A 16,505-nucleotide genomic window follows, 5' to 3' on the forward strand; every position below is an offset into this window, starting at 1 on the left:
AAATAATAGAAACAATATTCTTGTATGAAATTTAGGAAAATCACCAAACATTTTTTCTTTCTGATTTCTCTCTTTAAAAAGTATATTAAATGGAATGCAAGCAATATTTTGAGTATTTGCAAGTTCTCGTGATATTAAATACAAACTTTCTCCCTTGCACCCTTTTCATATTTTTTGGCCTTGATATTCTTAAGATAAAACAAGTTTTGTAGTAAAATTTTATCTATATACAAAACACTAATCACTGCTATATTGCTTGATCTTCAAAATCTAAATCATAATATTTCTTCCATTCTTGATATATCATGCATTTAAAGTGAAGAAAAAAAGAAAGGCTTTGAAAGCTACAATGATTATATTGCATCTGAACATGAAAATAAACATCTTCATTTTTCACCTCCTACATAAAATGTATTGTTGAACAATTTTATTCTACTAGAAACTACATAAATGTAGGCAACTCTGACTGAAACACATTTTTGCTCAACAAAACCAGTAAGTCAAGATTTATTAAACACTGTCAAGTATATTTAGATTTTCTAGACAATTCTTAAGAATTTTTGCAATCTCAATAGCATTTTTATGAAGTGTCACTAGACAATGAATTTTGTGGGCAGTATACTACACCATTGTAGGAAAATATAAATAAAAGATGATATTCCACCCCTAAAAACAAGAAAGCCATGATTAAAAACAAGCTAAAGCTAAGTAAAACAGTGCAAGAGAATTAATGAATAGCAATTATAAGATTGTTGTATGTATGAAAGGACAGATTACTGCTGAACATTTCTGACTTAACTATATGTGTTCTATGTGAATAGCATTCCAATATCATTAAGTTATATTTTCATCTTCTATGCTTTGCTGGTCTAATAAGATCAAAACTTATCCAAAGTTTCTATAGACTAGATGCAAATATTACTCCTCATCTTAATGCTTCTTTCCCCTCACTACATGCACAATTCTAATCTTAACCGAGATTTCAGAGTTATTGTCCCTATCTATTTCGATCAGATTTAAACACTGATGTAATATTTTCCCCTCCTCATTGCAGAGGAAACCAGATTAACTAAAACTTTCGATTTGTACACTACACTAACACTTTAGTATTTAAACCAGCCATATCTGGTCAAAATATTCTATCTGTTTTATGTTCAAACTGGCCAGATTTGGCCTCTCACACTAACCTTACAATGTCATTCCAAAAATAAGCAATCACATCATCGAAATGTCAAAGCTATGAGATAACGCATGATTAATTCAAAACAATGTGAAAAAATTAAGCATTACATTTAACAGAGTAATCAAATTGCTAAAGGGTTAATTATGTTAACAGTAACTTAGCTATATCAAAGTTAAAAACTTGCAATTGATATTAACTATTTTCACTACATTCTAAAAGTTTAGCACCAGCCTCAGTCTAAACTGAAAATAAAAAGCACCCCCAACTCATGATTCATGGGAAATTTAAAAGAAAAAAATATAAGCCAGATCAAATACTTAAACCAACAATAAATACAAAAGTCTATTTTTGCTCAGCCACCTCAATCATTATATCTTTTATCTTTTATTTGTTTGTCATTAGACTCTAGCCATACTAAGGCACTGCCTTCAAGAATTTTTAGCCAAATGAATCGACTCCAGTACTTATTTTAAGTCTGATACATATTCTATTGATCATTTTTGCCAAATTGCTAAGTTATGGGGGATGTAAATAAACCAATACCAGTTGTCAAGTGGCAGTGGGGGACCAACTCAAAGACACAAACACAGACATATACAAACAGCTTCCTTCTACTAAATTCATTCACAAGGCATTGGTCAATCCAGAGCAATAGCAAAAGACATTTGCTGAAGATGTTAGAAAGTGAGGCTAAACCCAAAACCACATGGTCATAAAGTGAGCTTCTTTAACCACACAGCTATGCCTACATTTGAGCAAAATACTAGAATGATAGCACAAAGATTTGATATGAATGAATTTAATATCAAAACATTTCTAGAAAATATATACACTAATTACCTTCAAAACAACAAAAATTTGAACCTCAAAACCCGACTTGTACTTGTATTTATAAGTAGTGCCCTAAAGTGGTTCAATTGAATATCAAGTAGTTCCAGGGAGAAATGCATTTCTCTAGTAGTAAAATGACCTTAAAAAATGTGAAAACACTTCACTTCATTAGAACATTAGAAACCGACACCCTGAACCATAATAAAAACTCTTTCAGTGAAGAAAAATTAAAACAGCAGTTACTAATCATGCTGCCTGAGTGTTCAACAACTTGAGAATAAGCAGGCGACGTGATTCTTCAAAAAACTTTATATAGCCAAAACACTTTCTTCTTTAAAAATGAAGAAGCTGCATATTTAAATGTTTTCTGCAATGAACCTAAATGGCATCATCATATGCACAAGAAAACAGCATTTAATGAGAACATGTTCTTTAATGGCAGCAATTATGATGATGAAATGTATTGATGAATGCATTCAAAAATAATTGTGCCTTATTAGCTTTCTCATTTCTTTAACTAAATCTTCAATTACATCTTTTTTTTTTTTAATCTTTTAGTTGCTTTAATCATTAGACTAAGGCCATACTGGGGCACCACTTTGAAAGATTTTAGTTGAATAAAGCAACTCCAGTACATATATTTTAAAGTCTAGTACTTATTTTATTGATCTTATTTGCTGAACAGCTAAGTTACAGGGACACACAAACAAGACATCGCTTGTCAAGCAGTGGAGGGACAGACAGAAAGACACACACTACACACACAATGAGCTTCTTTCAGTTTCCATCTATCAAATTCACTCACAAGATCAGTTGAGAGCTATAGAAGACATTTGCTCAAGGTGCTGCACAGTGAAACAGAACTCAAGACTATGTGGTTGGGAAGCAACCTTCTTACCCACACAGCCAAACCTGCACCTACATTTGATAAAAATAAATTAGTTTTCCATTTTGTCATGGTCATCAAAATGAAAAAAAAAAAACCAAAAAAGATTTATCAATTATGATAAAGCAGAAGAAAAATAAAAAAGTGGCATAGATTTTAAATTAAATTTATTGTTAGTTAAATCCTAATATTCACAAATGGATTTCTGACATACAGGTACAAGGCTTCTAACTAAATTAATATAATGAATCTACACCTTTTACAGAGTAATCTTCTGAAATAAACATCTGAATAATAACAAATCCGTATAAATAGAAACTGTTTTTAAATTACAAGATTAAAATACGCAACTACACAGCTGGTATAGGGATTAAATATGATAAGTCAAGAATTGAAAAAAAAGAATATATTTTTCAAAAAAACAATATGCAGAAAAAGAAAATTTAATATATTTAATTTAATATGCCTTAGTGCAGTTTGTTTTAGAAAATTACCTTCATAGGTCTAAACCTCATTATATTACATGCAAATAATCCCCAAGAAAAGTTTATGAAATGCAATACACCTGCATAACCTATAATAACATCGGATTAGAGAGAAGCATTATTTAGAAAATATTATGGGTACTTAAACATGTAACATTTAATAGTTGCAAGCATTTAATTTAAATGTCAGACGCAGATACACACGTACAGTGAAGATATTCTAGCTAACTCTAAATCAAGACAGTTCTTCAGCTTTTCATGAAAGAAAAAAACTAATAAAACATTCCCTTTTAGCAAAAGAGTTTAAAAAAAAAATGCAGCAGGTTTCTTATAGAAGCCAAAGTAAACATGAAATGAGGTAAGATAAGATAACTTGATGGGATGACTAAGACCAGAAGAAGGTAGAGAATGCTGAATCCTCAGACACTAATTCATGCAAACACAGGTTGATGATGGTACAGATGGTGATTCTGATAATGCTAATGGTGGTGGCAGAGGTGGCAATAATGATGGTGGTGGTGGTGGTGTTGATTTTGATAACGAGGTTGGTACTGGTGCTAATAATGACTAAAATAGATTTCATTTTAACAGTAATGATTGCTTAAGTTTAAAAAGACCAGGGAAAAACAAAAACAAGATACGGAAAAATAGAAATTCCATTTCTATCTTTCTCTGTAGATGACTGCTCAGAAGCCATAGTTTGTAAAACATTTTAAAATACAAATGAAGCAGAGATATATATAAAAGATTTAAAATGAAAATGAAAATTTCAAAATAACTTGAAAAAAAAGAAAAAAAGACCTAAATGAAACATAAAATAATGTACATCAAAAACATAGTCATTATATTTTACGAGAATAATTTCCAGGTAAATATTGAACACCAATTATTGATTTTTGGTAAAAGAAAAATAAACATTCTATATAATTTATTTTGTTTTATAGTGAAGGATGATGGGTAGTAATTGAAACTTTTGTCTGTTGGTATCTCGAGAAAGAGAGGTCAATAAACTCAGCTCGGATATATTTAGGTCAATAATTTGCATAGTTTTTCTGTTAGTTGTGTACATTTTACTAATAAGCTTAAAATCAAAAGAGGCTTACAGAAGATACAAAGGAAAAATCAACAGATTACTTAGATTAAAAAAAAAAAAATCAATTTGACTGGTTAATGCTAAAAATGTTGAAAAGGATAATTTCACATATAATGATATAAATATAGGCAACCCCTTTCCTCACCCCATAAATGGACACTGATTATTAAATGCACACATGCCAAATAATTCTTATTGAATAAATTTCTTTAATGACAAATTAAAGGCTCCATAATGTCTATGTTGCAGAGAAACTGAGAATTCATGAAAATAAAGCAAGTAATAGTTCTTAATAAGAACCAGGATTTTCATTCTTTATCTTCTCAAAGCAAAAACTATTGATGACTACTTTAAATTTTCCTACCACAGGAAATTTTAGCCTGCCTTTTTATATTCCATGTAAAATAATTTCTTCCTTTGGATCTTAGTTATATAACGTGTTAAAAAATCTCAATCCAATATAAATATATCAAACATTATTAAGTAACTAACAAATATTATTTAGACTACAAATGATGAGTGAAATGAGACAGCTTATATTTTTTTTTAATTCAATAAAAGATGAATTTTTTTTTAATGATTTTTTTTTTTTTGCAACAAGCTTCAGATATCTGGTATAGTAGAAAACAATGCTAAAAATAAAGAAACATGTCAGAATGTCTAGAACTTGAGTGAATAATTGCAGAAATCAATGAAAGAGAAAAGAAAATAGTTCTCGGTGATGTAAGCTGTAGTATAGCTGTTTAGGTGGTTGAAACTATTCTAGCTCTGGCCATGATGCAGTGCTTATATATACCTATATATATATAAATACATACATACATATATATATATATATATATATATATATATGTATTTATTAACCCTTTTGATACCAGTCCATCCAAGACCATAAGCTCAGGTGCAGAGGGTGCAAGTGCACCCCCTAACATTGTTTGGAGGCAATGAAAACACTTTGAACATTTTGGGTTGGACTTGAGTTTGCACCCACTAAGCAAATTTTGTTCCCACACTTATGCCTGACACTATCTCCAGTTCAATGGCAAAAATATCTTGTTTTAAAGTGTACTAAATAAGAACCATATATCAAAATTTCAAGTTAACACAAGTTTTGAACACCAACTTAATAACGACCAAGTTATTTTACTAAGTTCCTCATCATTTTCGAAGTGATTATTTGGAACAAAGTGAGTGTATTACAATAGAAAAACAGCAACTAAAAGGTTGAAATAATTAGTCATTAGACATTTTTGATGAGCTTTGGACATATCTAGGACATTATCAAGTAGTGACCTAACAGCATAATGTGGTCTAAATTTTAAAGTAATATGGTTTTGGTACACATTAAGCTATGAAACTAAACAAGGTATCTGGATATATGAGTCCAAACTAATAGCCATTCAAACTTCAAATACAGCATGCTAATTATGATCAAACTTACTATTCACTTAATTTTATGCATTAACACTTTTGATACCAACCAGCTTGAGTTTGCTCCTGCTTCTATGATACAAACTGCATGTTTCAATGTTGTCTAAATTAGAATCTTCTGTCAAAATTTCATGTTAATTTATGCTCTAAACATCAGCTTAATAATGTCAAACAAAAATAGGGTAATTAATTCAACGAAAATAGGGTAATATAAGGGTTAATGAAGGACTCTTTGCATTGTAACTCATGGGCCAAACACCTGAGATGGTAACTATTTTGGAAAAAAAGATTTTTCATCTGCTCACAGATGTGCCTGTATGGGTAGTTATTGAAATAAAGATTGCAAACAAAAACACCTTAAACTGAACAATTCAATAAAGTTCACAAATTTAATAAGCAGTATCGGTCATACAGCTAAAAATCATGAATAAAGGACATATGCAGTAACTTGTTTCAAATTTTAGCACAAGGACAGTAATTTTAGGGGAAGAGATTAGTCAATTACATTGACCCCTATTATTTGAATGGTACTTTATTTTATTAACCCCACCAAAAGGATGGAAGTCAAAGCTGACTTTGCCAGAATTTGAATTTAGAATGTAGAAAGAAATACTGCTCAGCATTTTGTCTGCTGTGCTAACACTTCTGCCAGTTTGCTACCTGAATAATAATAATAATAATGATGATGATGATTTCAAATTTTGCCACAAGGGCAGCAATTTTGGGGGAGGGGATGAGTCAGTGTTCAACTGTACTAATTTTATTGACCCCTAAAGGATGAAAGGTAAAGTCAACTTGGCAGAATTTGAACTCAGAGCATAGCGACTGGCAAAATACCCCTAAGCCTTTCGTCCAGTGTGCTAACAAATCTGCCAGCTCGCTGTCTTAATAATGATAATAATAATTTCAAATTTTGGCCAAGGCCAGCAATTTCTGTGTAAAAGGGTAAGTTGATTACATCAAACCCCAATGTTTAACTGGTACTTATTTTACTGACCCTGTAAAGGATGAAAAGCGAAGTCAATCTCAGTGATATTTGAACTCAGAAAAATGAAGATAATAATAATAAAAATCAGATATCTTAAAATAGAACCAAAACCAACAGACTGGATAATGCTAGCAGTAAGGAGGGTTTATCTTAGCAGTGATAAAATAAGATGGAATTGAGATGGCTGGCACATTTAGCCATTTTACTCAACAAGGCTAATGAATGATATTAGATGTAATTTTCCCAGTAGAAAGGGTATTGTATAATTATACTCTGATTCAATTGCCCTATATCAAGCCTTTGACAGAATTCGATGAAGCTTGAAGATAAGGTATAATAGGCTTATGAAGACTAGCAAGTTAAAGTATGAAAATGCTGTTTGTAGAATTAAGACTAGCAATATTTTTAATGAATATTCATTAAAGTTCTGCTCTGATAAGTGCACTTAGAATTTCCTGTATGTTGGTAATTGCAAAATCAATAAAAACTGAAGTTGTTAGAAATCCAGTAGTTGAATGAAAGAAATTGAGCGTGAATGATGAAAAATAAACTGTCAGTCAGTGGTTGGAGGCTACACAAATCAATTGTAATTTACAAAGAATGATTTTGGAACAGGGACACAAATTTTGGAAGAAGGCAGACAGTCAAATCAGCCAAAAAAGACAACTAGCTCAGTCGCCACAGATGGGATATAAATCTAGACTGTAAAATGATGTAACACTGCAAGGCATTTGTTTTGTCTGATGCTGTAAAGACACTACTACCTACTACAGTTTAGACAATGTATCTTAGTGTAATCAATTTCAAATTTGGACACAAGACCAGAAATTCTGGGGAAAGAGCTTAGTTGATTAGATTGACCCCAGTGCTCAGCTGGTACTTATTTTATCGATTCTGAAAGGATGAAGGGCAAATTCAACCATAGGACATAAAGACAGAGAAAATGCCAGTAAGCATTTTGCCTGGTGTGCTAACAATTCTACCAGCTCAGCACCCTTCTCTTAGTATAATATTAGATGCAAGTCATCAAAAAGCAACTAAGCATCTGTATATTTTAGATTTCTGAAACTATAGAGCAATGAAAATTGATATTGATAATGAAAGAACTGAAAATGTTGAGGACTAACATAAGCATGATATACTTATGATAAACAATTGTGGTCAGTGAAAACAATTATGTTAATTTTGGAGATGTAGCATGAATAGGAAGGACAGGCAGAATTCAAGAAGAGACGTATGAAATTTCAACTTCATAACAAGTAGAAACACTTAAAAACTACTCCAGGAAATCAATGCAGCAAAAAGTTGTCAATTTGAAAATGAACTTAAATTACACTACTAAAAGTTGCAACTATTTTTAATGCGCTAACACTCCATTTCCATTTTTTAAAAAAAACTGCATCATACACAAATATATATATACATATATCAACATTTGCTTGCTATCTTGAGGCAATGCAGAAACTTTCAAAAAATTAAAGTATAAGGGGCAAAATCAATTAATTTTTCACAGTAATAAAATGGGTTTATTTCCTTTTGGCTATCATCAAATGCTAGCATCATTTTAAAATATGTATGATAAAAACGAACAAAGAAAAGAATTTTAAAAATGTGTTAACATTAGCATGCTCTTGAGACCCAGTAATCAACTGATACAGTATCTTCAAATTTATTCAAGAAGCCTTTGAATATTGAAAGGGTAGGAAAGCAATTACAACTTGAAAGTGAACTAACTACCAATGATATTTAATGGAACATTTTATTGAAGCAACATTGCCAGACAATTAGCTAGGAAGAATTCAATTGATCAATCACACAATCAATATCTATGAATCTAGTTATGAAATACATTTTTGAGACAAAATGGATTTTATTAGAAATAATAGGAACCTTGGATTTTGATATTGCCATCATAATCATGCTGCTGCCCACATCAAAGGTATAACAACTTACTTAAAACTAGTTACAAGAACAAAGGAAAACTTCACTTCTTGGTCAAATTACTGAGTGATAACCTATCAACATATTCTGGATGCTATGTCAACAGCACTGCTCAATCAAAATTTGATGTTGAGTTAGTTAAAAAATAAAACAAATAAAAGGCTGTATTATTAGCATATATCCAATATCATGTGATCATGTGATTGACCAAACTATTGGATGTTGTTATGTATTGTTGGTCACAATGTACTTTTGCATTGTTTTTTAGCCTTCAAATGATGCCATCCTGCTGGCTAGGTGAGCAGGCCAACATTCCCATTGATCAGAAAGCTACTCCAGTGCAGAGTTACTTATTTGTAGCTGAGTGGACTGAAGCAATGTGAAATCAAGTGTTTTGCTCAAGAACACAATGTGCTGCTTGGCCTGGAAATCAAAACCCACAATCTAGTGATTGTGAGTGCAACACCTTAACCACCAGAGCACATGCCTTCAATATAGTCTTTAAAAAAAATGTTTTAAATTAATTCTTTCATTCTACGCTTTATAGCCCATCTTGGATGGTTCCAGTAGCTTTACAGCCATAACTGTTTTCCAATGAGAGGAGCTTGCTAGCTTTTTATTCAGCCTTCCTCCATTTCCAGAAAAAGAGATAACAGCTCTTATATATATATATATACATACATACAGAGAGAGAGAGACCAGCACTTGGCTGGTACTTTATTAAGCCCAGAAGAATGGAAGGTAAAACTGACTGAATTTGGCCAGATTTGATTTTAGCACAGAAAGTTAGTATGAATAAAGTTTAAGTGACACTAGCAATTCAGTCACTCCACAGTCTTTTGAACTGAAAGTTAAATTTAATAATATATACTGCTGCAAAGGTGCAGGTATAGCTGCATGGTTAAGAAGTTTACTTTTCAACCATGCCATTTCAGGTTTAGTCCCACTATGTGGCGCCTTGGGCAAGTGTCTTCTACTGTAGCCCTGAGTCAGCTAATGCCTTATGAGTGCACTTAATAGAGAGAAACTGTACAAAACCTGTCATATACATATGTATATAATGTATGTGTGGGTCTTTGCAAATGTTTACATCTTGTGCACTTTGCTTGAAAAAGTGCTGCGTCCCCTTGCTCCGTATTTGAAGATGAGTGGAAGAAACGAAGTTAGGGTTAGTAACAGGAATGGCATCCAACTGTAAGTCAATGGCTCAATAATATAATATTCACCTAATCCAGGATAGCAAAAGAAATTCTTAAGAATAAAGTAAATTCCATTGAAAAATCTAGAAAGGTAGCATGTTACTATGCTGATAATTTTTAAAACAATTTCATCTTGATATTATTAGTCATTGTGCAGACCTTATAACCAAATGCATTCTGGCTGTTATTATCCAGTCTCTTTTTTAAAGCTTAGAGCATCTGAGACTATCCCAATGTGTCCTTTAAGGTGAAACATTGCAATTTGAGGGAAATTTGGTTGATATTTCTTAGTAACTACCCTGAGGCTCACCTATGGTTTTTCTAAATGACATAACAGATACTTCCATATAAATTTGAATACTTGCATAAATCACTAGACCAAGTACCTTTACAACTAGACATTGCTAGTATAAAATAAAGAGGATTTTTTTTTCTTTCAAGGAGGCTAACAACTGCAAACAGAATAACGGGCCTCCCTTGTCTACTAGAATTTCTACTACCATAAATTACTTACTGAAATCAGAAATGAATTTTTAGGCAAAAGTATTATCTTAATAGTTAAAATTGATACTGTTAGAAATAAAGCAATTCTAATCATGTTTTAGAAGACTGAAATATGTTTGGAATTGTCACTGCTAAAGATCAGACCATTTTTCTTTCCCCTCATACCACCACAATAATATTACCTTTACCTAATTTTAATTAATTAGTACTCTGGTGCAACACTGCATTTCAAAAGATTTTTTTTTACCTTCTTGATTTGTGATCCTTGCTTTTAGTTTTGTTAGCACTGTTCACAGGTATAGCCTCAGTTAACTTATGATGCTCAACACATGAGATAAGTTAAAACTTATGTGTTTTATAGTTCTCCCATATCAGAAAGAAATTAAAAATCACGAATACCTATGTTTAATTGGAGGGTCTTGCAAATTCACATATTTAGATACATTTTGATACCGATTTCAAATTTTGGAACAAGGTCAGCAAATTCAAGGGAGGGACTAGTCAATTACATCAGCCCCTGCACTCAACTGGTACTTATTTTTTTGATCCCAAAAGGATGAAAGCAAAGTCAACCTCAGCAGAATCTGAGTGCAGAATGTAAAGACAAATGAAATGCCACTAAGCTGGCTAACAATTCTGCCAGCTCGCCGTCCTATGATAAATTTTAATATTGAAACATCATTCAGTAGATAGTTGGTCTTTATACAGATGTCTACTGCACAAAAGGGAGAAAAAGCTGAATCTATTTTTCATATATCTGACTGAAGCAAGAAGTGAAATTGATTTTGGCAATTTATATCACTGTCAGTGGGTGAACCGTTGGTCAGTAAGCCAGTATTATTACTAGTTAGCTATTTTAACTACTTGAAAAAAAGATTATACTAATATAAAATAGTCAACAGCTCTATAAATATTAAGTAAGGACTTCAGTTTTACAGATAAAAAGATCTTGTTACATACTTTTGAATTAAAAATTCATTGAGTTGGTTTCAGCCACAGAAAAAAATTAAAATAAATACACATAACCTCACTAATTTCACATAACATTTTGATACTTATAAACAAGACTAAAACTCTGTTCTTTTCAATCTCGCTACTCTGCTCTTGTAAATCACCATATGAAGGAACTGACGGCTATAGTTAACCCTTTAGCATTCAGATTAATCTGTCAAATGTAATGGTTATTCACATCGTTTTGAATTAATTATGCATTATCTTGTATGTAGCTTCAAGATTTTGATGATATGATCGATTATTTTTACAGTGACATTGGAGGGTAAGAGTGAGACATTGAACAAGAGAGTTTGAACATGAAACGTAGAATATTTTGGCTGGGTATAAGTTAGTTTACATGCTAGGAGGTTAAACATGGTTAAGCTTTATAGAATTCATGCCATTGAGTTGAAGCATTGTTCCTGGCCCTACTTCATTCTTCAACCTTTCTGTCCATCTCTTTCTCTATCAAAGAAACAAACAAATATGTTTTCTGTCTCCAACAGAGGTACCCTCGGACCCTGTCAACTACCAGCTGAATACTCTAGCATCAAATATTTCTGAAGTGATAGAAATAGTATTAGACAACCTTGAATGTTAATTCTAAGTAACCAGTTATTCAAGTTCTCCAAATTCTGTTAACTCACTCTACTTAACACACCCGTAGTCTCTTACTATCGAGTAATTTTAGTGACAGTTGTAGCTCAGTGAAACATTAAACCATGCCTGACATGCAAATATTTTTGGGTACTATTCCTACTTACTTTGGGTACTATTCCTACCCAACACTAATTACCAAGATACAAAAAAAATGTTATTTTCATCAAACCATACACTACAAATCAAGGTGTACAATATTTTCTTTTCTTTTATTTTTTAACAGCATCAAATTATAATTTTCTCCCTGACAACTACTAACACTCCTACATACATGATACCAATCCTCTTTTACTTTTCTTTCACAAGGTTTTCCGATAAGCAATATCCTCTAATGTACTACTAGACCTACACATGAACACAAGCAAACTAACAAGTAATCCTCTACTTAATGTGCTAGAAATAGAAACTGAATCTTCCTTAAATCACAGCCAATCTCAAAAAAGAAAGGACACATTAGATAATGCAGTCCTTCATATACAAAAAAGGCAACACGGTTATAAAGGGAACAACTGTGATTATAGGTCTGTTTGATCAGAGCTGACTAAACAATGACATGACTAAAATGACCCAAACATTATACAATAAAAGTCTAAATACTATGTATTTCAAAAGAAAAAAGACTATAATACTTCATGACCCGTACTCATAAGCAAGACATAAATCAAACTAGCACATTCACAACAAATTATAGATCTAATAAACCCAGATATCTTTCAGAATTATCATATTAATAACTTGCACTGAATGAAAGAGAAAAAAGTTCCCTATTCAGTCAGGAACAGCTGTTAAACCTTTACAAAATGCAACCGACCCACTGGGATATATTTTGCATATAAAAATTTCCTCACGAAAATGTAGAAAAAAAATTACAGCAAATAAATCAAACATCAATAATTCATATAATGGAATGCAATGATTCTGGGCTCAGATCCTATATGGTTGAAGATTTGTAAAAACTTTTTTTTCATGGAAATGTAGAAAGAAAATTTTTTTTTTTTTTAAATACAGATTATGAATTAAAAACAAAAAGTAATGGATGATAAAAACATTTATACTTACATATTCTCTTACATTCCTGGTCCGGACTGCCTTGTATGAGGCATATGCTGGATATAATGTTCCAAATATCAATCTGCAAGTACCATAAATATATGGAACCATGAATATCTCAACTGTAAGAAATAAATTCTTCATCTAGACATTTTTCATTAGCACAGACTGAAAAACACTTCAAATTATGTTTTAATTCTTAAAATAAGAACTACTTCTAGTTTGTTATGATAACATTTCTCCTATCATTGGAGACTCTCAAGGGCATTACGACCGGCATAATTCAATCATGACCAAAAGTAGCAAAAGAAGCTGGATGGTGCTTTAAGTAATGGTCACATACAGATTATTTTTAGTTCTTCTTCCTTTTAAAGTTACTAGTTAACCTTGAGCTTAGTTAATCAAATCCTGTGGTTGTAAATAAGTTCTTAAATGCGGTAAGATAATTACTGGTGTAATGTTGAGTTTTAAAGTTCAGGTAAAAAAAAAAAAATTCCCCCCATAATACATTAACAACCAGTATATCAAAAATGTATGTCAATGTCTGTGTATTTGAAAAGCAGATGTGAATAGTAAACTTTGAAATTAAATGTACATAAAAACATTGATTTGAATAGTTTTTAGATATTTAGTTGTAACAAAATTTTAAGTATTTTATATCCAAGCATATCACTATGGTTGCCATCCCCTGTTAGAAAGGGAGAAAGCAATGTGCTGTGGAGGAAATCTGCTATTCGCAGGTTCTTTCCAAAAATAGGCTTTGACAAGCTTGCCAAACAGTTACTCAGATCTTATTTTACAAAACAGATGCCCTTGATAATAAGATGAGCAAGCAAACACGCCTTGTTGCTATGGTAACTACTTATCAGTTTGTTGCAGGCATGTGAAACTGCTTAAAATGTAAAAGATATACTCCACACAGCAGCACACCTAACCAATAAAAATATTTTTGCAGTACTATGATGCCACTACTAGTAGGTGGGATGAGTTTTATTCTCAGAAGCTAATTTCAACAAGCCCCACCACTACTGTATACATATATTCAAGAAAAATTTTTAAAAAATAATTGAAGGTAACTTAGCATTCAATAGCTAAAAATAAACTCCCTTTTCCAGTAACTTTGTGATAATCTTCAAGGGGTACCTTCTTTATATTAAAGAATAATCTCAGCAGTATTTTACCTGCCAATATTATGATATACATTCTATAGTTTTGGAATGAAGGAAGTTTATAAAAAATGTGAAAGGAAATAAGTTATAGCAGTAACCTTGGCCAATTGTTTCAGACAAAAACAGGAAGTTACAGTTTGTTTACATGTAGGATAATTTTTTTGTTGTTGTCTCTGTATTACATCTTTTAGCATCAGTTTATTTATTTATTTGTTTTTAGTCATTAGTTTAATAAAAACTGGAAGATACTGGAGTAAAAACTGACTTCTCTCTTGCTCTTGGAAAAAAAAAATCTATAATTTCTCTTTACAAATATTCTTTTAAATTATGTATTCTTACAAAAAAGAACCACCTGAAAGAAAATGACTTCTACAGATTAGGGCCTTATCAGGCTGAAATTAATATATTCAAACTTGGGAAGATGGGTTTCTGAATAGTGTATGACAACCTGTTTAGTACTGGGGTCAATAAATATATTGCAGCCCTTGATACATTGCTTGTGATTTTTTTTTTTTTTTTGAGATCAACAATGTATTAGTAATTACTTAACTGCATTGAAACTCCAAGCTTAACACTAGATCCTTTGGTGCCTTTGTGGTGTTCTTTATCTTCACACCAGATGTTTTGTCTAAGCACTGACAACAACAAAATGTATCATGCTAATAACCACATGTAGAACATGTACTTCAAGTCTGACTCATCTGGGATAGAGAAACCTTCTTGATATGTCTCTGCATACCAAACATCATACTCCAGATATTTTGCATGTGGCTATTTGGACTGTACACATGAAGTGTTATATACCCCTTCAAAGGCTCTCTCTCTCTCTCACACACACACACATACTATTGCAATGTCTGCAAGGTAACCATCAGAAAAGTAAATTATGACTTTTTGCCACATATGGCTGGCAAACTCTGTTGCTTCTCGAGGTGCAATTGCCATCCAAAGAGGAACTTTGGGGTAGCAGACCTAACATGCTGCCAGACTAAATAACACCTGTTTCGAAGTACCTTTAATAAAATTCACTCTATTGCAAGCATTGGGATCAGACCCTTGGTTACCTTCGTCCCATCACTTTTCTTGCAACTACTGACCTGCAGATGTCATTGGTACCCTCCCTCCTCTTCTGGAAAGTTCACAATAACAACCTTATTCAGTAATTCTCAATCAAAATGGCATTGCAAACAACACTTCAGCTACTGCATTTATTGTCTGCCTTGCCTCTAATGACCTTCCTCATTATCTATGTGCAATTGGATTGAAATGACAAGAAATGGTTTTGGATTTGGCATCTAAAGTCATCCAACCCTTGATAATGTTTCATCCATTACCTTCAAACCCTTCTGAACTTGTTACTATCTTTAAAAAATTTCAATACTTCTATCTTTACGGGTATCTACTAAATCTATGTAAACATATGTGTTCCACCCTCAAAAGTGATAATCCTACTGACCCTTAATATCAACATTTCAAAAATGATAGAGTGAGTTAAAAATAACTACTTTAAGTCTCTTTTGTCAGTACAACTTCCATAGAGCTAGATTGCTTTTCTATATCACACACCAATGAACCCTTAAAGTCAAGAACTTTAAAACAGATGTGTTGTTCTTGACATAAGGAAAACTGCATCTGACACAAGAATGTTCTAGCAAGGTTATCGGCTTACGAAATCTGTCTCAGTTCTCAGATTTGAAGGTCCTTATCAGACTACTTCTGCAAATATGCATTAACAGATACTCATTGTCATATACTTAGGGTTTGGTGATACCTTGCTCAAAGTTCATTTTGTACATTTACTACCTTCTAACTGTCACTTCTAACCACAATCCTTCACAGATGATACCACCAACCACTCCTTAACCTTCTTCATGTAGACATTATCCACATGCGAACAAGATATCTCACACCAGACATCAATCACAATCTAATCAGACAACTTAGTCTCCTTCACTAAACAAAGTAATTACATTTAATAATATAATTTCAACATTATAAGCTCATTCAAAATCATTAGACATGAAAATCTTTTGTCGCCACCACTATATACAGTGTAACCAAAATCATGTCAAGGTTTTCTTTTCAGCACCAA

General features: G+C 32.1%; 1 protein-coding gene across 8 annotated transcripts in view; it reads right to left on the reverse strand.

Annotated features, from left to right (window-relative positions):
• LOC115219130 (receptor expression-enhancing protein 1) overlaps positions 1-16,505 on the reverse strand; it is a 188,394-nt gene that overhangs the window by 142,929 nt on the left and 28,960 nt on the right. For 3 of the 8 annotated variants that reach the window (XR_005001915.1, XR_005001914.1, XM_029789221.2), the window contains exon 1: positions 13,254-13,727. Coding sequence is in view for 5 of the 8 variants with exons in the window: in XM_029789221.2 (XP_029645081.1) it covers positions 13,254-13,388 (135 nt within the window). In the remaining 3 variants the exon portion in view is untranslated. Of the gene's footprint in view, positions 1-13,253; positions 13,736-16,505 lie in introns of those variants that run through there. The other 5 variants (XR_005001913.1, XM_029789220.2, XM_036509009.1 and 2 more) reach the window with 4 other exon arrangements.

Source organism: Octopus sinensis, linkage group LG14, assembly GCF_006345805.1.
Source record: "Octopus sinensis linkage group LG14, ASM634580v1, whole genome shotgun sequence".
Taxonomy (NCBI): Eukaryota; Metazoa; Mollusca; class Cephalopoda; order Octopoda; family Octopodidae; genus Octopus; species Octopus sinensis.